Source organism: Rhipicephalus sanguineus, chromosome 6 (genome assembly GCF_013339695.2).
Source record: "Rhipicephalus sanguineus isolate Rsan-2018 chromosome 6, BIME_Rsan_1.4, whole genome shotgun sequence".
NCBI classification, from domain to species: domain Eukaryota; kingdom Metazoa; phylum Arthropoda; class Arachnida; order Ixodida; family Ixodidae; genus Rhipicephalus; species Rhipicephalus sanguineus.
The window spans coordinates 53,509,819-53,536,486 of NC_051181.1; the positions used below are offsets into that span (position 1 = coordinate 53,509,819).

Here is a 26,668-nt window from a genome sequence, read left to right on the forward strand (position 1 = left end):
CATCTCAGAGAGCCAACTATTTATACTGACACCACGAATACACAGAAATGTGCACCAAATACATTACGATTACACAGCAAAGATTACCACTCCCGCAAACCAGCATTGTCCAGATAGCAACTTGCCTTGTGCTCAGAGCAATCGAAGAGGCGCTGGCGCAGTTGGCACTTTCTTTTGCTATCAAGCTTGCCACAACAATTTCCCGCGTGTCCTTGTCTATGATTCCATACATGACGACACAATCCTTAGAGTAGTGGTTCACACCCACAATGCACTGACAAATTGACCCTCTCGATAACACTCAAGTTTTTACTCATGCTCCCTTACTATGTCATTGAGACACCTACGGTCTGCCATATATGTATGCTTTGCCACACTAGAATGCGCACTGATACACACCTTGTGCGCCGGGCGCAAAAGGGCGCTGGTGCTTTTTTCGCGCATTCTCGGCGGCGAGTCTCTCTAAGTGGATCAGTGCCTTACATACGCTCGATAACTTATGTCGAGCTGATGATACCGCGTCTACTTCCAGATTGCTAGCATCATTCTTCAAATCATGTGAAATCCCTTGCATGTACAGCACAACTACCTTCCTTCTACTTTTTGTGAATGTAATCGCACGAACCACCTGTTCTCTTAGCTTTATTATCGCATTTTTCTGTACTGAAAACAGCGCGTGGACAGGGTAACCGGCGTCCCGCAGGGCTTTTCGCCACAATATTAGCCGTTGCGGGACGCCGGTACCCTGTCCACGTGCTCTCGTCAGTGGCCGAAAATGCGGTGTGGCTGTTGTATCTAGTGTGGCTGAAGGATCAACGTTCGATGGCTCCGTCAGCCACAGGTGCGTAGCTCAATCGTGGAAAGCGATGCGTAGCGACAGGGATGCCGTGTTCGAAAGACCAAAAGTAGCCGAAATATTGAAAAAAGTTGCCAAGAAGTAGTCAACTTAATCCAAGGGCAGTAAAAGTAGCCAAATGTAGCCACACGTGTGCGAAAACAATTGTGACATCTCTATTTATACGACTCAATAGAAGAGCGCTTTGGCGAAAAAGTGACTAAGTACAGCATGAAACTGCCAATCAGAATTGCTGAGATTCAAGCGTAAATTGTTCACTTTAGTAATCACTTCGTGCAGGATGACGAAGCTTCTTGCACTGTTGAAAAATTGTCACTCTCTTCACGAGTCTTGTGCGGCCTCTTAAAGGAACTTGGAGCAACAGGCTTGTAACGACAGTATAAAAATGAGTGCGGCATGAATGTGCTCTAAATCACGGTTGCTTAGATAGAAGCATAAATTGGGGCAGCTTTTGCAGTCGTTTCTTGCGTGATGAAGTCCAAGCAGTTAATATATCTTATTCACCATACGCACCTAATCCTGAGAGCCAAGCAGTTTGTCGAATATTCGATTTCTAATGTCGAAGAGTACTTTTTGTTTAATGCAATTGCCAATTAAATGCAACTTTGGAAGCTGAAAATATGCCTTGGTCGCCGTGCTGTAATTATAAAATCTGCGGTTTTTACGTGCTAAAACCACCATATGATTATGAGGCACGCTGTAGTGGACGGAGGGCTCCGGAATTTTGACCACCTTGAGGTTCTTTAGCGTCCACCAATATTAAAGTGTGCGGGCCTCTAACATTTCGCCTCCACCGAAATGCGACCACCGCAGCCGGGTTTTCAAATCCACCAAGGATCTGAAAAGTAATCCTTGGTGGGGTTCAGTTGCGGGAGGCGGCGACGGCCAGCCGGCCGGGGGCCGCACTGCCTGGAGGCTGCCCAGCACGTCCCTTGATCAAGACCTGCTCATCGGGGTTGGAGCTCAGCAACGTGGGAGTTTTCTTCAGTTTCTCCGATATGATAATGATGATGAATTTAGTATTTCAAAAATAATAATGAGACCTGTTAATCAGTTACTTCTTGCCCCCACCGCAGATAAAAACATTGACAGCGGCACTGCCTTTTTATTTAAAAACCGCCATCTTTAAGCATTATACGACCCCGTAGAAATGCTTGGCTGACATAACCATATTTTATAGAACGCTGCCATAGATACGGCATAGCGACAGAGAGAAGGGTGTCTATGAGTACCGTTGGGGGCAGAAGTTGGGGAAGAGGTGCTTCCTCTGGTGCACCATTGTGGCGTGTCGACAGCAGCTCCAATGGCTACGCAGCTCATGACGCCATCATTGTGAAACACCTATAGTATAGCCGCTAGAGCTCTGTTTTATTCAGGAAGTCGCTTTGCTTGTGTCGCGAAGTGTCATGTCCATGTCCATGGCAGCGACACTACCTCAGGAGCCCAAACGAAACGTTAGACCTCGTTATTGCCATCAGCGCTTCACGATGTTGTTACAAAACTGACAAATGTCGCCGAATAATTCATTACGTATTTCACAATTACTTCTCCGACGGTTTAGTGTACGCCTTGATCGCCTCGCAGTGTGCAACCACTCAGGCCATCGCCATGCCGCCGACATTCTGCGAGCTGTCTGCCCTCTACACCAGCTGCCACGCGACGTACAGCATGGAACTCGACCTGCACGATACAATGTACGCTTACCTGCGAGATGTAGGCGTTAACGTAAGCGCTTGGCTGCTCGACGCCAATAGCACGGAGAAACTCTTGGACAAAATCGTGGAGCGGTCCCTGAAGTTCGGACGTGCCCAGTCTGTTGTGGTTGCGCCAAAACCCGGACTCGGGCCTTCTCAGCGTGGAACCAGCGAGGCCGCTATTTTCGGGTCCGATGCTCCGCGACTGCGCGGAACATGACGACCAAGAGCAGCTCATGCAAAAGGTTGTCGGCGCCATCGACGAGGTAACGCAGAACGTGGACGAGCTAGCCCACGACCTGGCGCACCTGCATGCCGAGCTCAGCGCCAGGTTTGTGCCTCGCAAGGAGACAGTTATCATGAAGGCGAGCATATACTATCAAATATTCATACTGATATCGTCATAAACATGAAATCAACTTTGAATGCAGACACTTCAGGCGCACTCGTGCTGCCACTGTGCATGCACAGTCCATGCTGATGTATCAGGTCATGGGATTTACGGTAGCTACGAGGGAGCACATGCCAGGGAAACAGCGATGACGAGCCGAGAGTGCTTGTACCTTGATGCACGCCGATTAGAGGAGGTCCCGTGGGCTTTCTTGTGTTGGAAGTGTCGTACAGTGAAATGGTAAATAGAGCGGCGTCACGGAACGTCTGCTTTGAGCCAAATATTCGCTTCTGCCAACGTTCATTAGACCTTCATTGTTGGCTCGAGTGCTTCCGGCCATCTTATGAGGTCTGTTCTAGCGCGTCGTGGTGCGGATGACATTGCGCGTATATAGTTGTGGCATTATTTATTGAGTCCAGTATTTCTATTATCCAGTAAAACTACGAACGTGGCTTTGCGTAATGCTAACATACCTTGATATCGGTCCCAAACAACTGGAATTGTCAAGCGCCTCGCCATCGAGCGGGAGAAGCGGCGGCTTGGGAGGGCTGGTGCTCTTTTCGATGCTTGTGGTTGCGTCTAAGGTGACCAGCCACATGCAACGATCTCCCACCGCTTGCGTTAACCTGCGACCCGAACAGTGGTATTGCGCATTGGTGTCCCTCAGTACTTCCCCGTTGACTCTGATCATTCTAAAATGAAGAAGTTGTCTATTTTTTTGGAGCGAAGCTCTGTGTTGCTGTCGTTCTATGTATTTTTCCTGTGCGTCAACCAAAACGTATGTGTCATACGATTGGACAAACCCCACCACTAACCATTGGTCCGCTAAAAATGAAGAAAAGTACTCACGGGCAGCAAGCACCAATTGAGATGGCCCACGAAACGCCTAAAGATGGTGCACGAAACGCCGGAAAGAGAGGCACGTACCATTCTAATCAAATGTAAACGTTAAAGGAGTAGTGCTAAATTCAGAAGGGACTTTCTGGACAAAAATTTCGGATTTGGTTGTACGTTGTGTGATCGGCTATGGTGTGTAATTTTGCATCTCCGTTGTGCCGTACGATAAACAGCTACGCTGTTAATCCATTCTTAGAATATCTCACATTTGCTCAATAATTGCTCAATTGAAACAACTAGTTGCCTTGTCGCGGCCTCATTACATAATCACACCGCCACCTTACTAAAGCCCCTCTGTTCAACGCAGATGCAGGAAGCCTTCCACTTCCTCAACACTTCGCAGCTGCGCTCGTGGCTGCGCATCTTCAAGAGGCACCTGCCCCACCGGTCCGCTGCGCGCAGGCTGAGGCCAGACTCTGTGGCCCTCTTCAGACATCCGCACCTGCTCCACAACATCACGAACGCAGCGTTCGGCCACCCCGCCGCGGGCGCCGTAGTCTCCCTCGGTAACCTGTTCGCGCTGTCGACGCTGCTCCAACCCGTATTCGAGTGGGAGTACCAGAGGCACCTCGTGACTGGAGAGCCCGACGAAAGACTCGAGGCCGTCCGCACCTGCGCGGAGGTGAGGCTGACATGGGCGATGAATGCACCTAGGGTCTGTTGAGGGAATAGTTGGTACACGCTACTTTGAAGGGAAAAAAGAATAACGCGAAGACTGGACACAAGAGAAAGAGCACGCAACTCGAGCGCTGAGCGAAAGAGCCCGATTTATTAGAAATAAATTGCAGCAGGTCGGCTAGATGGTACGTATTACATTGTGTAAGACTGAAGGAAAAAACAGCGCGAAAACTGCACAGTTGGGAAAGATCACACAACACGAGTACACGTCACCACCGCTCGTGCTGTGTGCTCCTTCGTGTCCAGTCTTCGTACTGATTTTTCCTCCGATGATTGCACGATTCGCCACACAACGTGATGCTCTTGTAAGAAATGATGCCGCAAAAAATGGACCGTGTATATGTTTAAACATCATCGCACTCCGCCAGGGAGCGTCGTTGAAGCGCATCGCTTTAAAGGGGCCCTGCAACACTTTTCTAAGTAGCCATAATGGCTTCTCTAAAGGAACTTATTCCCTCACGAATCGAACGCCGCAAAATCCTTTGAATATGTTCAGTACGAGCGGAGTTACAAAGATTTGTCGCACGCTGTATTTGCTTTCTCTCTTCTCTCGCCCCGACGGACGCGCTGGAAGCTAAGCAGGGGGAATGCACGGGAGATGAAGGTACGTCACGCGCGCTTCCTGACCTTGAGCACATTTTCATTTTCTGTCTTTCTTCGAACGCGTGGCGTACTTTCAGTGCGATCGCGCTAGAGTCACTGGAAAAATTTCAGAGTATCGCATCTGTTTTCCGCGCGCCGCCGCCGCCGCGATTGGCTTACTCGCATCACGTGACCTTTCGCCGCCATATCCCTTCCAAGCGCTTTGGGTAGAGTGAGCTTGGGTGCAGGCGCGTTCAATGCAGAGTGTGGCCGGACATTTAGCAGCACCACGGTCCCCAGAAATACTTCGTCCCTTTTTTAAACGCGTCATGCAGAAAGGGGCGTAAGCAGACATTTTTTTCGGGGGGGGGGGGGGGGGGGCAACCTCCTTGATCCGAAGCGGGGGCCTGGCAGGCAGATGTGATCGAGTGCCATTTCGTGCTATGTATGCCACGGGAAAAAAATTTCGGGGGGGGGGGGGAGGGGCACGGGCCTGGTGTGCCACCCCCTGGCTACGCCACTGCATGCAGATGCCAGAAGAGAGTAGCTCACCATCAATCGAACGTTACTGGTGAGCTACTTTGGGAATCTCGTTTGCCGTGTGCGAAACATTAATGTCAAAGAGCGCCGTTCTACGTGGCTGCATAGTTGGCCTGAACGAATTCGCCCCCCTCGAATAACACTCCTTCCTGCAGTGAACTACACTAACTTTGCTGGAAAAGATCTTATGCGACAGGATGCTTCACATTTTCGGTTCGCTATGGTCAGCGATATTGAAAACTACATACCTTTCTATTTGCTCGGCTGTTTGTATCTCGATCTGTTGAACAGATTACGCAGGCTATCCGAGTTATAAGCGTGTCATGCACGAGAGCGAAATCAAAGATTTATTAAAATGATAACTGTTTACTGGTATACCTTGAAGGCAATTTTGGCATGATCATTTGGCATTGCACAAAACAGAAGCGTGGAACTCTGTTGATAAACATGGTATAAGGCAATGTTATGGTATAAGGTATACCATAACATTGCCTTATACCATGGTATAAGGCAATGTCCAGTGACTCTAGATCGCGCGCACGCGCGATCTAGAGTCACTGGACATTGCCTGGACATTGCCATATACATTTCTGGATCACTGGACAGTGATCAGAGTCACTGGACATCAGAGTCACTGGACATTGCCATATACCATTCTAGAGTCACTCTAGAATGGTATATAAACATGGTATAAGGCAATGTCCAGTGACTCTAGATCGCGCGCACGCGCAGCAACTCGCGGCCTTTCGCGGCGGCCGCAGTAACTACCGAGCGCGCCATGTTCAAATCAGCCAATGGCGTAGAACCTGCCTGTGACGCCGTAAGCATAATTTTTTTGTCGAGCGAAGAGGAAGCGCTTTTCAGCTGACTTTGCGAATTTATTGTAAATCCCAGGCCGCGTGCTGCGCTATAATGTTTGTCTCGCGTGTTCTCGGGAGCCTCAACGACTGATCGGCAGCGTTTTCTGACCATGCTGAAAAAGTGTTGCAGTGCCCCTTTCATGCGACAGCCTCAAAAAGACTGAGGGAGAGATGGCGCATCTTTAACGATAAATACGAGAGACAGCACATCGCATCAGTACGCGTGGGCACAGGCAAAACGAGGCAGCTAACTAGGCACTTCGGACGACAGAATTTTCTACAATATTGCTAGAGCTACAAATATTGCTACAAATATTGCTCTGACGATAGCGTTTTAGGAAAGTGCAAGTGTGTAGCTTTACCAGCCCAAGACTTCCAAGCAAAGCATGTAAATCTGCCTTAACAGTTTCCTTGCAGGGTCCGATAGCGATGTGAGTATTAACATGTATTATTTCTCCAAAAGTATAGCGTTATATACATAACAACATGCAATACGCATGCACGTGTGTAGATGTGTTGCCTTTACGCAACAAATCTATTAGAATATTGTCTCCACGCTACGAGCAAACGGACAAATGCCTAGATCATCAAGAGGAGCTAGATATCAGAGCTCTCGCTGTGACAGCTTCTAAGCTTGTAAATTATTCGTAAATAAAGTCATCTTTGTCTATTTAAAAGTGAGATTTTGTTGCAGATGCGCGGCAGTGAGCGGGTAATGACTGGAACAGAGCAGTATAGTATCTTATTTTCGTGGAAATACATGAAGATAAATCATATGGTCCCTTATACATTCGCCTAAGACGACTCGAAGGCAAGTGCCATCCCGTGTGGCTATTTTATCACCCTCATCATCAAGACGGCTTCAGGGGTGACCTGAGTAGCTGCACAGACTGTTGATGCTGTGGCTCATGACGATGATGATGAATTACAGCTAAGCACTTTGGAAGAGATTGGCATCTTTAAAAGACCCACTCGTTGCGCAGTTCACTTGATGTGAGGCCAGGTTCGATTATACGCTTCTATAACACAATACTACATCTGCTAAGGCGACAGTCTGCCTGATATGACAAATGTATACGGTCTTTTACCAAAGCAGTTTCAAGCTTTGGCGTGGCTCTGTGGTAGAATACTTGACTGTTATGCATAATACCTAGATTCTATTCGTGCTCAAACAGTGATCTTTATTAAGCTCACCATGCTGACGTAGTTTTTGTACTGCACGCCGCGCTTTTCAAAGCCAGCGTCCGATCAAGCACTTAAGGCTTCGGCCTTAATAACACGTATAATAGTAACGCCACAACAAACGTCCAATTAAAGCATAACGATGAGGCAAATCCATATTACCACCCAGGTGCGTAGCCAGGAGCTTTTTTCGTGGGGAGAAGGGGGAGGGAACACCTTTTTATGCATGTTCGCGCGTCTCTTTGTATGCATGCATGCATGTATATGCACACTAACAATATCTGCAGCTTCGGGAGGGGGGTAGGTTTAAATCCGCAACCCCCTCTCTGGCTACACCAGTGCTATTACCTATCGCATTCATGCAGATAAACGACGGCAGCGCCAGAATCGCCTCTAGTAACTACGTACACCAGGAATATATATGCTTGATGCCATCATCGTGTTTGCGGGAAAGGAGGCACAAATTACGCAACCCTAGAGTGACACTCGATGTGTAATGCGCGAACGTCGACGTGTTCGGGTTGTGCGCAGATGCTCTTCAGCATGACACTTTACGAAGATGAGTCGCACACAGGTCGCCGTATTGCTCAGTGACATTGCATCTGGCGTCAGCTTTCCATATATAGTTCGGTAAAATGCTGGAAATTGGAACAACCCACGCAATAAAGACGCAGATGTTGTTCTGTACAGCGCACCATCGTGATTACGGATAAGAGGGACTGACTTTCTGGGCTAGATATATTAAACCTACAATTGAGTTTATATACTTCAACTTGAAAATGAAGCAAGGCAGAGCATATGGCTAAGGATTTAAAACAATTCAGCGTAATAGTTTAGCGCGCATTTAATGCTCGTGATTACAATACTTTATTCATTTGAAAGGACGCACCGAGATAACTTTCTAAATGGTAGAAAAGCTTAATAGATCAGACCTCGAGATGTATGATTTCCTAAAGCAAAAATGCCTCTCATTACTTCATAATAATTATTTTCTAATCACTTCCAATTTTCAGAACTGAAAGAGTGCTAGAAATAGCACTGCACTTCGAGAAACCAGTCACCGATTTTATTTTCTTCTTTTGCGCATTCGGTTACCCAGCAGAAATTAAGCCTCACTCCAGAATCACATTCGTTAGATACTCATTCAGTACTACTGGCTGGCTGGCCATATTTTCGTATGTTTGTTGTTCTTTTATTTATGATAATATCCTTCCGGCCACTGATGCCCTCCCCCAGTGCAGGATAGCAAACCGGAACAGTGCCTGGTTAACCTCCCTGCCTTATTCGTGTCTCTCTTAATAATGGAATGTTTCTTATTCTGTACTAGCGAAAAATACAACGGATCGAAATCATACACTTGGAGCACAATATAATTCACATAAAGTAGAACAGCGTCATTTCAAGTATCATGCAGTGCAGCAACATTTAGCCTACAGTTTTTCTGTCAGGAGTTTTATAAAATGACCCTTCCAATGCTCGAATTCAATAGGAAGGCATTGAAGTTGGCACTAAAAGATATCTGTAAAGTTCAGTGTTCTTAATATGGCCATAATAATAATTACCGGAGTTTTACCTGCCAAAACCACGACAAGAATATGAGGCACGTCGTAGTGTAGGGCTACGCCAATTTCGACCACTTGCGGTTCGTGCACTTACAGCTAAGCACACGGGCCTCTCGCATTTTTGCCTTCATCGAAAATGCGGCCGCCGCGGTCGGGATCGAACCCCCGCCGTTCGGATCAATTACGACCATAGTATATGTACTTCCTCTCTTTCTTTCCTTTTAGCAGAAAGATGTTTCCGTTACTCAAGACAATACTATATTAAGTTGGACGGCTTCGAGAGCATGAAGGCAAAGGCGGACACAGACAGGCAGACAGAAAAAACAGTTGCTCGACAAGTGAGCACTCTCTACGCGCTCAGTTACAACACATCTGAAATTTGGAAAGGCCACTTCACTTAGAATTAATGTGGCAGCAGGCCATGTCAGGATTGCGCAGATTGTTTTTTCGAACACTTAAATATTGATTAGGTAACGTTTTTGACGATTATTTCATAGCATCCATTACCAGAGCACGAACGTGCAAAATATGCTGTAAGCAAGAGAGCTGCAGAATAACACTTAAGCCGCGCCTGTCGCACGGGCGTGCAGGAGATGAAGCTTAAATGGAGCAAGGAGCAGTGGCATAGGCAGAAATTTTTTTTCGGGGGGGGGGGGGGGGCGGAGGGGGCACGCCCTTGATTTGACGTGGGGTCCGGGCAGGTACGTGTGGTCGAGTGTCATTTTGTGCTCTGTGTCCCATCGCAGAAAATAATTTCGGGGGGGGGGGGCACGGGCCCGGTGTGCCATCCCCTGGCTACGCCACTGGCAGGGGCGTAATGCGCGAGTTATACGTATTTCTCAGTGATTACAGTAGCTTCTTGCCGTGAACTCATAATAACTATGCACCGAGCGGTAGTATGCAGTAACCACAAAATACACATTTGCACCTCCTTAATGGCACCGCCGCTAGCAAATATAATGCGAGGCCCCAGTGAATGTTGGCGACAAGCACCCTTTATTTTCTTTATTTTGTTTCTTTTGACTTGCGCACGAAATAAATTCTGACTCTCTCACACGACCGTGCTGTATGGCGTGTCGTGGTGCCATAGAAGATTTTGAAACTATGACAAAGAGCATCGAGAGCACAGAAATGGCGTCAATAGGACGATTCACTACGAAGGCAGCGAATATCAGCGAAGGCGGCGAAATTTTAGCCGTAGTAGGCTCCAAATGGCCTTAGGCGGGGGTTCGTAACAATCCTGTTTTAACTGTAGTAGGCTTAAAACGGGTGCGTTTAGCGATTTCTTAGTATAAAAATAAGAATTCGTAGCATTCGCACTCCGTTACTTGTTTGGATATTTGAATTTGTCCGAATATTCACCTTCTTAACAGTCTTTTCGGCCATGGCCGAGCATTCGAGGAAATCTGAATATGCATTTTCCGAATCAAATATGCTTCGAATGAGGAAAATTCAATTTGTCTTAGAAATTTCGTCTTGGAAATTCGTCTTCGGAATAGTCACACGTCACCATAGGTCGGCAAAAATGTGGAGCTCACACAGACTCACTCATGAAGTATTGTTGCCCTTCGGGCTCACTCGGACACATACTCACCAAAATTTTCTTCGACCATCCTCACTCGGACTCAAGCTCACTAAAATATTTCTCAACTGGACACACTCGGACTCAAAGTCACCAAAGTACACTCAGACAGGGGCGTAGCCAAGGGAGGAGGGGGGGTTGGGGGTTAACCCCCCCCCCCCCTAAATTTTTCAATTTTGCTTGCGTATATGTACACGCACATACAAACGCGCGAACCGACATAAAGTATGGTTGAACACCCTGAAAAATATTTCTGGCTACGCCCCTGCACTCAGTCTCACACTCACGGCTCGATCTGAGTCTGAGTAAGTCGACTTATGAGTGAGTTTGCCGACCTAAGCACACTACTAATAAAAAGACTTGGAAAGAGCCGCAATATAGTAACTACTGACTTCTTTGAAGTTCATTACATAAATAAAAATGATGAGTCACTGATACCTACGAGAAGAGACGATAAATTATGAACACAAACACGGGGTGTTGCTGGGGCCGACGTTTCGACAAACGGACTTGTTTTCTTCAAGGCTTGAAGAAGGCAAGTCGAAACGTCGGCTCCACAGCGACAGCCCGTGTTCATTAATTTTTCACCTCTCCAAGCTTCCATCTTCACCTGAACTTCTGCCTTTTTTTTATACCAACGTGGCGTTCTGTGACAATACACTGGCGTTCATGCGCAATGCGATGCACGGGAAGACGCACTGTCCGCGTTGTATGCACTGCCGACCTTTGCATTTTGTTTTTTCACGATCTCGTGCACTTATTGGACCCAGCCAAGCAGCAGTAAAATTCAGCTAGTTAATCCTCCATTGCGGTTCGTCTTCTCTGTGTGGATTTGATATTGGGCGGAATATGCTCATTCCTGAAAGGGGTCATGAACCACTTTTCCAAGTAATGATCTAATGGCCTCAGTATCGGAGTGTACTGCCTCCCGAATCGATTGCGGCAAAAATTTCTCGAATCCGTCAAGAATCAGCGGAGTTACGGGGGTTTGGCGCACGCTCCCAGCGCGTTCTCTCTTTTCTCGTGCCGGCGAGCGCACTGGAAGCTAGACAGGGAGGGATGGCATGGGGGAAAGAAGTTACGCCAGCGCGCGTCATGAAACGCGATCGCTCTCCCGCTGTGATTCGCTTGCGCGAGTGCGGCTACCGTGTACTGAGGAGTGCGGCGCCGGCAAGTAGCGGCACCCCGCGGCAAGAAGCGCATCTGATCCGAACGCCGCTCTCGATTTACGTCGGCTATCGGCCAATAAGCATGCTATGTCTCTTGCTACGTACAGCGGACAGACGCCCCGCCCACCGACGAGAGTGAGAACCGGCCTCTGTTTGAAAAGAGGGTGCCTGGGGAAACGGCAACTTCGCGCTCCGCTTGTGGCCATTACGCGGCGCGCACGACTGTAATATTTGGCAGAGCAGTTCATAGCCGTGTCAGCTTTCCGCAGGATGTGTTTTTTTCAATCAGCCCAAGGGGTGCTTCATGACCCCTTGAATGCTATTCTTTTTCATAGCTTCAAACACTATGTGGAATAACAATTGTCTGTGAGTATTAATGATAGCCACATTGATGAACTACGCACTGTTACGATGCACGTCACGTGATTGAACAACTTTAACGCGCCACACCCGGATTACGTCACCGGAACGCAGATGGCGCGGGAGGTATTGCCAAAGACGTGGATCCAATTCTCCACCAGAGCGTTAGTCCAGGACAGGCGAGACCTTGCCGAACTGCGACGCATGGCTCAGGCTGTGTTGGAAGGCGTCAGGAACGACTACCGCATGGTGGTCACGTGGCGCACGAAGATGGGCAAAGTGGAGGTGCTCAAGCACCTGGACGTTCTGCGCTGGCGCCTCCCAGATGAGCGTGACTACGACTACGACTGGTCCACGCATTCTCCGCTACTGAACGCCAAGACAAACAGGTGACGTCATTGCCTGCGAAATAATGCACGATCGCGTATATCACCTTCCGTAAAAGCCAACACCTTCGTTGCGGGAGCGTTACGTATAGTTTTGAGGACTCGCCGTAGTCTCGCAGCGGCTGCTGCTAAGCGCGATGTCGCTGGTTTGTCTCCCTTTCTTGGCAGCCCCATACCAGTTTGCTTAAAATATAAACACCTCGTTTACACTGATTTAAACGGATGTGAGAGAACCGCCACGCGTATTCACAGAAGCGTTTTTAAAGTCAGGTTGTTCGTAAGAACTGGCACAACCTTGCCGTTATTCCCGGCATAGTGTTATTGAAGTACGCCTCCTGACGGCAAACGGAACTTGCAAAGAACTTTGAGAACCGGCGCCTAATCTGGGCAAGACTATTGCTATCCCTCGACTGGCTAGGGCGTTTCTCACAAGCTAGTTTGGAGTTTCAAGTTGTTAAACTCTAGCATAGTTTCAGTATGGTAGAGTTGGTAGAGTTGTGAAACTCTACCAAGTACTTTCAGTCGAGAATGCAAGAATGAGCGTCACATCACAACAAAAGTCACCGTAGGCACTCCCCGTACCCTCAGTTATTTCTACATCATTTTCGTAGTTGCAAGGTTAATTCACATCATACGCGTTGCAGCACGCCAGTTATTGCAGAGCGGTCTTTTAGTAAATGTCACATATTCAACAATGATTCCATGCCTAAGGCGACTGGAAGCGCTTTCGACGCTAAATCTAATGCAGCCTAAGCTCGAAACAGACGCGGGGTATCACAAGTTCTTACTAGCCTCAACACTTGTGGATGTGCTTAAAAATGAGCTCAGGTCAAAGTAATCTTCTTGCAGGGTAATTCTATAAAAGCGTAGAACTGTGGTTGTTCCCTATATGCATGCCCTTTCCCACAATCTGAAAAACAATGCTCAGCGCGCTAATGTTCACGTTGCATTTTGTGCGTCTAATTAGTTGTCCAAGTTTGTAGAACTGACCCGAATCGCAAAGATGTCTCAGCATCAATATTAAGAATAAGTTTTAATGCGATAGCAACTATATTAACAATCTCGACTGGTTTTTGCCGCCGCCGTCATGCACCTTTTATGTATAAGTATGTATATGTATATAAAAAGTCCCAAAAAAAGTAATTCAGAAAAATGCTTCCGAAGCGCGGAATCGAACCAGCGACCTCCTTCCGCAGCGCGTGGCGCTAGCCATTACGCCACAAAGAGCAGATCCTTCAGGCAGCTAACGGCGAGCGTTATATACACACCCTTTACCGTTGGCAGCACTCACAGACGGCAGGTGCTTATAAGCATTTCTTCATTACCAGCGAGATGGCGCGAGGAGCGCAATGGGCGCATTTAAATGTCGTCGGCCAGCTCGCTCGCTTCTTCTAATATTTGCGCAGGGAAAACCTCGCCCTTCGGCTGGCTGCTCGCGCGGTAGTTGCTGCCGGGGGCCAGATGTTTTTGCAGCGTAGCAGCGCGTCCATCACGGGCCGCTTTTCTTGCTATCGCATTCGTTGCTTCGCCCTTGCGGCGAAACTGTGACCTTTTTTTCCGGTACACAGTGAACGTTGTGCATCGCGTGCCATTGTCTTGCGCTAGGGTGTAATAGCTCAAGTTCCTCTATTCTAGATTATGTGAGCACAAGTACAACATATAAAAGTATAAGCAAGGCAAACTAGCTCATCACTAGAGACCGGATTTTAGGCAAATGCCTATTTTGTTCCTAGCGCTCCTATCGAGCCACTTTGATATATGAGCATGAATTAGAGGTTAAGAAGGGCTTTCATTGTGTCTTTATAGTGCCTATAAATGCCTATTTTAGGCGTTCGTGCCTAAATGCTTAAAAATGCCAATAAATGCCTATTTTCGAAATTGGCGCTTATATGAACACTATTTAGCCTCGAGTTTTGCTCCGGGGCGCTGTTTCAGACCGTTATTTATGTTACCACGCAACATTGACTGTTCGGAACTCTACGGGGCTCAGACTAGTACTCTAGTTCAACCACCTCCCGGAAAGAACCGCTAGCAGCAGTGAAGTGGGACACGCCGGCGAGCATACGCCGCCGCACTGACGTGGCGCGAGCGGTTCACGAATGAGAGACCGCGGAGAGCCGTCAGCGAAAAGGAGAGTGAATAGCAAAAAAAAAGAAAGAAAACTGTGATGTTCACGCGGCTTTTGTTTGGTTGTATTTTACTGTGTAAGGTGTTCACTGCAGTAGCTTAGCCAGAAATTTTTTTGTCGGAGGGGGGGGGGGTTCAGCCATACTTTATGTTCGTGCGTGTGTTTGCATATGTACACATGCAAAAGTGAAAAGTTTCAGGGGAGGGTTGAACCCCCCGACACTCCCTCCCCCTGGCTACGTCAGTGGTTTGCTGCGAGGAGAGAAATTCGCTCTACGCGATTCGACCCGGCCAATAGGAGGAATCCCTCCCTTCTGGTCTTTTAGCGATCGGGCTATCTGCTCCCGCTCTGCTTTTCTCAGTCATGTCGAAAAAACATCCAGAAGTGTGTTCAATCGACAGTGGACACTTAACTCACCGTGTTCTGCGAACCGTACGGGACAAAGCACAATTGCACGGCTATGTTAAACTGTTGGCGCCTTTTTGTCATCTTAGGCAATAACATTTTTCTTTTCCTGTCGTAGACAGAAGTCGCGCACGTCTTCGTTTGAAATTATTTGCATTTATGTGAAAATTTATTTTGCCTATATTTAGATTTTGGACACCTAAAACATTGTTTTTGCCTGCCTATTTTTGGCGCCTAAAACAAGCTTTTTTAGTGCCTGAAAATCCGGCCTCTACTCATAACTATTCTCGCTGCGGGTGTGTTCCGATGTTTGCCAAGTCGCGTGTCGTCTCTGGGAGCCGGAAACATTTCACGTGAGTTTATGGAAGCTGACTTGACAGACGAACTTGGTGGTCAGCGTGTAAGCAACCCTTCAATCGTTATTCTTAGCAAAGAAAAAGAGTTTCTTCACATGTTGTAATTCTGTGTTCCTTCTGATGTCAGTACTGTAAATTGTGTGTCGCTAGGAAATATAAAGCGGTTGGAAGTGAGCGCTCGTATTTCATTTCGCGTTTGTCAGTTGTCTATGCTCTGTTTTATTGGCGATCATGAACAACCCACTGGCCCAAATTACTGCCCTTGTGAAGGTCATAACACGTTTCTTCCTGTAGTGCGAACTGTCTTTTCCACTGAGACATTGAGCCGTTCATATGTGCCTTTTGCTCAGAAACTAAGCATTGGTAGCACACAGCAGGCTAGTTCAAGTAATCGACCTAACGTTTGCAAGAATTACTAACTCCTTATTACCAAAATTGATGATGCTTATTTTTGCTGACAGGTTCTTGTTCATGAAATAATAATTGCGTTCTTATAGAATCAAATTTGCCGAGATCAGCGTAGCATAAGCAACATGTAGCCCTGGATTGTTAGGATTATGCATACAGAGTAGGCTAAAAAATGACGACTTACATAGCCTTGTATCTTGTTTTGTAACATCCTCTTTCCCCTGCGCAACTTGATGAAGCTGGCGTACTCATGCTCACATTGCCTGCCTGATGTCTGTGTGCGCATTCCAGGACGTATTTCACAAGGGTGGTTTCGTTAAGGCTCCAAACTCGATCCGACAGTGGCGATACTGCCTGCGTCGACGACATTCGCTCCGACCCCGAGTGCGTGGCGCCCGAGCGAGCCCTGGTGCGCTACGAGTACGACCGCAACCTGCTCTGGGTGACGCCCGGCACCATGGTGCAGCCGCTCTTCTACAGCGGCGCTGAACCCCACATCAACCTGGCCACGCTGGGTGCCATGCTGGCATACGAGCTGTGGAGCGCCGTACGTCGACATGCCCCGGAGCAACAACCACCTGGTGCGCCTTCGCACGTTGTCGATTGTCTTTGAGCACATAGCCAAAAGCGCATCGGAGTTGTTTCGAGGTTGACATACTTGAGCTTATTCTTTGCGTTTGGGGCCAAGTGCTTGTCTTTTTCTTTCTTAGTCTAAAGAAGCGCAAAGAAGGCTTTCGCTTTTCTGCACGAAGCCCCACAGTGGCTGCCCCCATAGGCATACGCAGGTGCTCCATCAAGAAGGGTAACTTCTCACCGACGCCACCCTCCCCCACTTCGCTCGACGTATCTGACAGAAAACAAGCTTTGCAATCCACCATAAAAAAAGTAAATGACGGAACGGCTTGCTGCTCACAATGGCCTGCCTTTTTACTCCGGCTTTCCGGGAATAAAGGTGAGACGTAAACCTTTCTTGGAAGACCACATCAGGGGTCCTCGGCGGCCGCTATCGTAGAAAGCACGCATTTGCATAACACTGCATATTAACCCTTTAAGTCATGAATTATGATGCACTGTCTGCAAATGCATCAAATTTACATGGCATGATTTCAAGGCACTCAGTATTACATTCCAAGAAATAAAATGAAGGAATGTGTTGTTTTGTCTGAGTTACATTAAATAATGCTCATTAGCGTATAATTAAATATCTAATTATTCTGCAATCAGTCAGCTTCAATCCTTGCATAAAAGGAATCAACTAATAGGCCCAAAATGCATGCACAGTTTGTTTTTTGGTTGTATGCTTTTCGAGCGAAGAAAAAAAAATACTGCTGACGTTGGTCCTGCAACGTCGCACGTCGAACGATCGTCGCAAAGTGATCGTCTGCCAAGAAAGTGATCTGCAGCAACATACAGCATAATGAAGTTAAATAAGCGCTAGCTGTCCACTCAGGAAGCCTGCACGAATGTGCACATCAAGTTTCATGTCATTTGAAGAAACACGCGGTGCGTGATGCGACTTCGAAGTTGATGTGTACAATTGCATGTACACACCGTGACTGAAAGGGTTAAACAACGACGGCGCTGGTCCCGTCATTGCAGGGTGAACGTATGGAGCTGACTTTGCGCACCCCTTAGATAATTACGGAAGGCAACCGCGGCCTTGCCCCTCCCTCCCTCGCCAATGGCTGCCCTGTAGTTTTACTTTGTACAGTGGGGGAAAAAAGAAATTTCGGTTTTATTGCGTAGAGCGCGACAGAATCAAAAATGCGCGAAACATCACACGTAATGAATGATTTGTTCACTTGCGTAATTCAGGCGACTTTGTTTTTGCCTGAAATAGACTTTAAATTCAACTTGCCGTTTTTTCTGGCGACATTCTGCTGCTCGCGTCTTTGTTCAAAGTTTCTTTTTTTATGTGATTTCCGGCTTTTTGCACGTCCTTCGTCGCGGCAGCAAAGCATAACTGGTGGTATCAACTTTCGCTTAGTCCTATATATCTTACATTGAGAAGAAAGTATACTTGGTGAAAATTAAGCGCGATGGACGGAACAAAAGAAGGAACACACAGGACGAAGCGCTACTAACAACTGTGAACATCTATTGAAAACATAGCCGCAGCTAGACAATATACGCATGTGCGGAAGGCTTCCGATGATCTGCGCCAAAACCAACAACGAACAACAGAGCCAGGCGCGAGATACAAATCCGTTACAACAGCAACCCGTGGAAAAAGAAAACACCAGAACGACCGAATGATAAGTGGCACGTGGGTACACAGTTGAATACCTATGACCGGGAAAAAACAAGAGAATAAAAGCTAAAAAGAAGATATATCACTAAAGAGATACCGAAAGGAAACACGCTTAAAAGTGGCCATTAATGAAACCCACTTCTTTATTTATTTTAATAAGGCAACTGAAGCCACACTCACGCACGTGTCGGGTCCACAACCTTCAACCAACGCGGCTTCCAAGATTTCGCGTTCCAGTTTGGTATCTCCGCGACCTACTACTACCGTATTCTTCAACCTTGGGAAACAACCGCAAACTTTCAAGTATAAAGCAAGGTTCGAATCATCTCCTGACTTTAAGCACCTATAGTGCTGTCCTAACCGTTGAGCTGCGGTCGTGTTTACTTGGGTCAGACAGGTGAGTGCCTTAACGGTAGACCACCTTGTACGGCGACAGCTGCGTCGTTACTTGTACTGCCGTGTTGTATGCGAAGGTCACGTACGGAAGGATGACATCCCACGTCTTGTGCTCGAGGTTGACGTACATGGCCAGCATGTCGGCGATGGCCTTGTTTAGACGCTCGCTGTGGCCATTGGTCTGTGGTTGGTAGGCGGTGGTCCGGCGCTGGCGGCGGCACCGCCTCTAGATAAGGCCTTTGTTTCGGCGTAGCGGGTCAGGTAGTCGGCAGCTACGACGATCACCTTATTACCGCAAGCCGACGTTGGGAACGGCCCCGGTAGGTCCATACCGATTTGCTGGAACGGTCGGCGAGGTGGTGCCATCGGCTGAAGAAAGCCTGCTGCTCTTGTCGGCGGTGTCTTGCGTCGCTGACAGTCTCGGCATATCCTTACGTAGCGGGCGACGTCGGCGACAAGACGCGGCCAGTATTACTTTCCTGTATTCTTGCGAGCGTGCGAGAAACACCGAGGTGTCCAGCCGTCCGGTCGTCGTGTAGGGCCTGAAGGACTTCTGGTCTCAGTGCTGAATGCATCACGAGAGGGTAGTTGGCTCGAAGGGGCGAGAAGTTCTTCAGGAGAATGCCGTTTCGCAACAAAAACGACGCCAATCCTCGCTTAAATACTTTCGGAAGAACGGCGGTCCTGCCCTGGAGGTATTCCACAAGGCTCCCGAGTTCCGGGTCGGCTCGCTGTCGTTCGGCGAAGTCGTCGGCACTTATGCTTCCTAAGAAGCAGTCATCATCCTGATCGTCCTGCGGCGGTGGGTCGACGGGGGCACGAGACAGGCAGTCAGCGTCGGAGTGTTTTCTTCCGGACTTGTAAACGACGGTAATGCCGAATTCTAGAAGTCTTAAGCTCCACCGTGCGAGGTGACATGAAGGGTCCTTCAAGTTATCAAGCCAGTGCAAGGAGTGGTAGTCGCTCACAACTTTGAAGGGCCGGCCGTACAGGTAGGGGCGAAACTTCGATGTAGCCCAGATGATGGTCAGGCACTCCTTTTCTGTTGTGGAATAGTTCCTTTCTGCCTTTGATAGCAACCGGCTAGCATAACTGATTACCCTTTCCAGCCCGTCAGTCTTCTGCACAAGGACGGCGCCGAGCCCTACGCTGCTTGAGTCGGTGTGGATTTCCGTATCGGCGTATTCGTCGAAATGGGCTAGTACCGGATGCATCTGAAGACGTCATTTCAGCTCTTTAAATGCTTCGATTTGTGCCGTTTCCCACTTGAATGGCACGTCGGTCTTGGTGAGGTGCGTTAGCGGCTCAGCGTTTCGTGAAAATTCCTTGACGAAGCGTCTGTAGTAGGCGCACAAGCCAAAAAATCAGTGTACGGCCTTCTTGTCGGTGGGTGGCGGGAAGGCAACGATGGCAGCTCTGTTCCGCGGGTCTGGGCGAACATCATCCTTGCTGATCACGTGACCCAAAAACTAGAGCTCCTCGTACGCGAAGAGGCACTTTTCAGGCTTCAAATTGAGTCGGGAGGTCTTTATTGCTTGAAGTACAGCTTCAAAGCGCCGAAGGTGTCCGTCGAAGTTTGAGGAAAACACAACGACGTCATCCAAGTACACGAGGTAAGTACGCCACTTCAAGCCGGCCAGTACTGTATCCATAACGCGTTGAAATGTCGCAAGTGCTGAGCAAAGACCAAAGGGCATGACCTTGAACTCGAACACGCCGTCTGGTGTTATAAAGGCAGTCTTTTCTCGGTCTCTCTCGTTGACTTCTATTTGCCAGTAGCCCGTCTTGAGGTCCATCGACGAAAAGTACTTCGCCCCGCCACGGTGGTCTAGTGGTCATGGCACTCGACTGCTGACCCGAAGGTCGCGGGATCGAATCCCGGCTGCGGCGGCTGCATTTTCGATGCAGGCGAAAATGTTTGAGGCCCGTGTACTTAGATTTAGGTGCACATTGAAGAAACCCAGGTGGTCGAAATTTCCGGAGCCCTCCAATACGGCGTCTCTCATAATCATATCGTGGTTTTTGGACGTTAAACCCCACATATTATTATTGCGAAAAGTACTTCGCGCTGTGGAGTATATCTAGGGCGTCGTCTTTTCGTGGGAGGGGGTACACGTCCTTCTTCGTGATTTTGTTCAGGCTACGATAGTCGACGCAGAAACGAAGGGTTCCATCCTTCTTCCTCACTAACACCACAAGTGACGCCCACGGACTCTTGGACGGCTGGATGATGTCGTCACGTAGCATTTCGTCGACCTGTTTCGTAACGGAAATCGCGTTCTCGCGTTGAAACTCGGTACGGGCTCTGACTGATTGGTCGGGCACTTTCGTCTGTTATGATGCGATGTTTCGCGACCGGGGTCTGTTAAATTCTTGGCGATGACGATATGCAGTCCTTGAATTGCAGCAGCAGCGCTTTTAGCAGGTCTTGCTTGTGATTCGGGAGGCTCGGGTTGACGTCGGAATCTCGTTGGAGACCTCGATCGAAGCAGGTTCAGTAACATCGAAGAGGGCGAAAGCATTGCTGGCGTTCGCGAATTCGTCGATGTAGGCGACCGTCGTGGCAATGTTGAGGTGCCTATATTCGTGGCTGAAGTTTGCCGGAACTACATTTGCTTTGCCATCACGCAGCTCGGCTATGCCTCTTGAGACGCAAATCTGACGGTTCAGAAGCAGGTGCTAATCGCCCTCGACGACGCCTTCAAGGCCTGCGGGTTCTTCGGTGCCGACGGAAATGATGTTGCTGGAGAGGCGGAATGGTGACGTGGTCTTCTATCACATTCAATGCGTGGTTCCCTGGTGTCATGTGGGGCGGCAGGGATTTTTCTGAGGTTAGTGTTATTGACTCAGACCTCAAATCGATGAGGCGCCGTGGTGACTTAGGAAGTCCATCCCAAGTATCACATCCCTGGAGCAATGTTGTAAGTTTACAAAGCTCGCAGGATAAGTCTGGTTATTGATGGTGACTCTTGCGGTGCAGACTCCAGCAGGCGTTATTGGATGGCCTCCAGTGGTCCTGATTTCGGGGCCTTGCCAAGCAGTCCTAACTTTCCTCAACTTTGTGGCGAACGGTCCACTGACGACGGAATAGTCGGCTCCATTGTCGACGAAAGCGGTGACGTTGGGGCTGTCCAATAGTATGTCGAGGTCGCTAGTTCATCGCCTTGCGTTCCGGTTAAGTCGCGGCGTCCGGTCACGGCTACCTCTATTTGCTCCGCTGCTTCCACGTTGTGTCGTCAGGGCTCCGCTCGGCTTTCGGCGTGTTCTTTAGATTTCGTCGCGGCGTTGTCGTTGGCGGCGGAGGATCTTCGATATTTCGTCGTACAGCAACCTCACCTCCATCGGTTGCTCCCTTTAGTTTTCCGGATACGGGCGAGGCGAAATGCCCCGGGTTGGGCCATTGTACTGGCAGCACTGCGGTGAGACATAGCGGCCTGGCGACGGCGAACGGGAAGGTTGTCAATGTCTTCACTACGCTCCTGCAAGGTAGTCGGCGATGTCGCGTAGTCGCCACCCCGCTGTGGACGCAGTGCGTCAATGGTGAACCCACGCAGTCCCATCTGTCGGTACTGGCAGCGGCGGTAGGTGTGCCCAGCTTCTCCGCAATGGTAGCAGAGTGGGCGGTGGTCGGGGGCGCGCCAAGTGTCGGTCTTCCTGGACTTGTATCGCTGGCTGGCTGGCGGGCGGTATGACGTCGGTGGTGGCGGCGGAACTGCTGCGGCGGTGCGGCGTATTGACGTGGGCGCGGAACGGGGCGTTGCGTCGGGCTGCAGCAGCACAGCTCATTGCTTGCAGCTGCGGCTCCGCTGACTCGGGGATGCCCAGCGACTGCTGCATTTCCTCGCGTACGATGTCTGCAATTGAGGCATCTTGAGGCTGGCATGACGAGAACGTTCGACGAAGTTCTTGGCGCACTACGACCCTTATGGTCTCGCGCAGATCGTCGGAGCCCACGGCTTGAACTGCTGCGCTGTCTTGGATCAAGCGGCAGTTGTATTGGCGGGTTCGCATTTCCAGCGTCTCCTAGGTGGTCGTTGCTTCTGAGACAAATTCCTGAACTGTCGAGGGGGGGGGGGGGTCCGCATCAGCCCAGCGAAGAGCTCTCGCTTTACTACTCGCATGAGCAAACGGACCTCCTCCTCCTCGGTCATGTCAGGGTCGATGTGGAGGAAGAGTCGGGTCATCTCTTCCGCGAAGGTTGTCACGTTTTCGCTCATGCAGGAGCTGGACCCGTGTTTCCAGTAAAGCGGCGGCGCTTTCCTTTCGCACGACGCTTGTGAACGCTGCGAGGAAGCTGGTCCGGAAGATGTCCCACGTCCTCAGGGTAGACTCCCGAAGGTCCTGGCGCTCTCTTCCAACGCGAAGTACACAAAGCGCAACTTGTCGTCTATGTCCCAGTTGAAGACCGCAGACCTTTCGTACGACCCGAACCACGTTGCTGAATTATCCTTACATGATGATCCCCGAAAGATCGGCGGCTTTCTTGGCTGCTGCTTCATCACGATAGCGGGCAGTGGCGCAGTGGCTGTCATCGTTGCCGCATTCGTGGTCTTGGCCTTGGTCTTCCGAGTCTTGTGGCGTAGAGGCCCATATTCCGGTGGTAGACCTTGTTGCCTACGGCTAGCTCGCTGGTCGTGGTTGGCGTCGATGTCATCTCCGCGACGGGGGCTGTTTCATGGGCGCTACATTCTTTTTTTTATGTAGCGGCCGTGGCTGTGTTCACGGCTTGACGGAGGCGTCCGGAACATGGACGAACAACACCTCCACTAGATGTCACGGGGTCGTGACGTTGACGAAGGAAGCAGTCGGCGTGTCCAAGATGAAACTCTTTATTTGGCCGAAGTTGGGAACGGAAAGTCAAACTACAAGCAATACACGCTGTAGACTGATAGCGGCGAGCAGAGCGTCGACCGTCGATAATCTGAACCGCGGCAAGGCCTGTCGGCATTTATACATGCGGCATCGAACATTCAAACCTTGTCGCTGGTGGCCGCTTTAGTTCGAGAATAAAGTCAGCTGTTCGCTTTTGCGCGCTCAAGCCCAACAGATGATCCTAAAACAATCTCGAATGTTGCCAGAAATTCTGGCGCGATATTCGCAAGGCAGCAGCTACACGTGCAATGGGCCGGTAACAGAAAAACAAGGCAGAAAACATAGAAAGAAAGGAGGCATTTGGGGCAATATATGACCTCGTGTTTTTTTACATAAGTAGAATATTCAATAAGGAACGTATTTTACTGGTCAAGTGATAAAGGTATATATCAAAATGACGTGTTTTGTTGGCACGATTTAATGCAGCTGGGCAACAATATGCCTATAACAGGGGCTATCTGTGAGCGGGCGAGCGAGCACATCACGGCGTCTTGCTTTCTATTCCCAAGGCCTACACCCATTGTATCAGTCACAGTTATTGCATCGATATCATATTTACAAGGAAATGAGGAAGATTGACGGTTCGCTTAAACATCTTATCTATTCTTCTGTTGGTAGAGATTTCCGGTATGAATGCCTTGAATGTGCCCAAATATTTTAAAGCTCGCATCATGCTTGCAAGGTATTGCTAGTTCGAATGAGCGCTTTGAACGTGTTCAATTCAGTCACAGTCCACCATGTATAGACGTCGTTACTCTTGACAGGTGACGCTGCCCTTATACACATGCTATTCCCGCGCAGGCGACGTGTCTTCATTTGAGGACGAAGTCTCTTGTCTCGTGACAGCCTACCGCAACGTCACCAACGACACGACGCCGGCAAAGTTTGTGGCGGCCGAGATCTACAGTCGCCGGAGGGCGCTGAGTACCGTCATGGACAGCGCCCGCAAGTCCTTCAAACCGGCCAGACGGTCAACGGGTCGATGGCCCGACGTGGGCGAGGCGCAGCTCCTGTTCGTGCGCTACTGTTCGCTGTTTTGCGCCCGCAAGTATGTGGACAGGACGCGAGTGGCGCAGTGCGACCTACCCGTCGCCTCAATGCCCGAGTTCGCGAGCCTGTTCCACTGCGGCCGCGTCGACAACTTGGGTGCAGTGGCCACCGACTGTGGGCCTACGTAGCTGCGCGTCACGGCGTGCTTTATGAGGCGAAACTGCGGCTGTTATGAACATTCTGTCGTTTCGGCGGCGACATCCTCGCATTTTAACACGCTTTTTTAGTATTATATACTGCATGAAATTACCCTTCGGTCGACCTGACTGCGTATTACTTAGAAAACAATATATCCCAAGTAAAGCCTGGAACGAACCCGAGCACTTTGCGCAGCTTCTCTTGTCTTGATAGGTCCTCATCGTAAACGTCCTGCCACCCAACCCTTGGCCCACCCACCTTGGTGTGTGCGCGCCACAAAAAGATGGATCGTTCACATCATCGTTAAGAGAGAATCGAATATTCAACCATTGACATCATGCTAGTGCTTTAAGGCAATTCTGCAAAAGTTCGCTTCAGCTAAGACGCATCCAAGCGCGCAAGAAGTCTCCTGCCACGGAGCGTGCGGCCGTAACAGTGACTCTACGGCTGCGTAAGGTCCCTATATATATTTTTTCATAGAGGGGCTTTATGGCTGTGCTCCCTGGCGCACTCAATACGGCCTTCAAGAGAACTAATTAGCGCGTGAGGCAAGGTGGCGGGATGACATTCATTGACACGGCGAATGATGATGATGACTACTCAGGCGCTTGCGATAAAAATTTGGTGAGCGTTTAACGACACTAACAGGGGAAAAAAAGCTTTGAAATTTGCATGTGTCGTCAAGGCGTTTTGCTTGGACCCGTGCATTCATTATACTAACGTAACCAACGTATGTTTTATTTTCGATCACAAGCTTTTATTAGCCAGCGACAACCGACATAAACATAGTTACTGATCCCGATTACTCAAAGCTGCAGTCATTAGTTTCACGAGTAGTCAAAATGCGCTGTCGGAAATTGAGTTGTGGTCGGCAAGCTCTCCAGGCATGCGCGTCGGATGCCACAATTTACCACAATTAACAGTGCCAATGACTGAGGATTTGCGAGGAGAACCGTTCGGTGACGTCTCCGGTCCTGACCTGAAAGCTCCATCTGCGAGTCCGCAAAGAGGGGAACACCTTACTTCAACCAGCTAGAATCAACATCACCAGTCAACAAATCAAGCGGGCGTACAGCCGCCGTACACCTTAGATAAGGGGGACGGATTGGCTTCCAAGTACAGCTGTACCTCCCGTGAGTCATTACGCATTCCATCCGCGCAAGGAAAGTTATAACCCCTCAATGCATTGGCCAACATGGACCAAGTTTATGCATCGCAAACCCTTCCGGCAGCCAGCCACACGGGAGTATCGGTGCAGGAATGTCACGCAACCTCCCACAGCCGTTTCCGATGGCGGCCACCTCCCAGACGCCTGCGCCGAACGCTTTCTACGCACGGCCACAAACCTGGTGTAGGGAATACGAGCTAGCGATGTACATATATCTGCTCGAATTATCTAACCGCTAAGCACGGAAGTAGTTCCCGAATTGAGGAACAAGAAAAGCGCCATTTTAAGCTTGCACAGTCTGCAATTTTAACCAGCATATCTAGTTTCCCTCCGATTTCTTCCTTATTCTCTGGAATTCGCTCTTGTATTCTCGGTCAATCAACAACATTTGTTTGTTTTTTTTTTTTTGTTACATTGAAGACTCACTCGCGGCCCTATTAGCCAAAAGTGTGAGAGCTGCCCCCTCGGGGGTGACGTCACCTGCTGAATTTCGCTGAGACATAACGTGCGTGCTTGCTGCTTGGATGCTGTGTGAAGAAAGGAAAGAAAACTTCATTGAGCGGGCGAGCTTGGGTCCTTGAAGGGCCCTGGGCTACCGCACGGTCTTCACGTTATGTGCATGCGCCCAGACCACGCAGGACCATGGCACCGATACCCAGGTTTGCAACACGAAGCTGTGTAATCGGTCAATATTCCCGCCTTGCTCGACCATTTAAAAAAGTCATTACCTTAAAGTTTGTACGTCAGTGTGCTAAAT

General features: G+C 49.1%; 1 protein-coding gene across 1 annotated transcript in view; it reads left to right on the forward strand.

The window, feature by feature from the left end:
- Nucleotides 1-2,464: 2,464 nt before the first annotated feature.
- The window catches only part of LOC119397265 (uncharacterized), a 150,313-nt gene continuing 126,109 nt past the window's right edge, over nt 2,465-26,668 (forward strand). Inside the window, exons 1-4 of the mRNA XM_049416508.1 lie at nt 2,465-2,667; nt 2,711-2,915; nt 4,146-4,460; nt 12,468-12,742. Of these exons, the coding sequence (XP_049272465.1) occupies nt 2,465-2,667; nt 2,711-2,915; nt 4,146-4,460; nt 12,468-12,742 (998 nt within the window). The remainder of the gene's footprint in view (nt 2,668-2,710; nt 2,916-4,145; nt 4,461-12,467; nt 12,743-26,668) is intronic.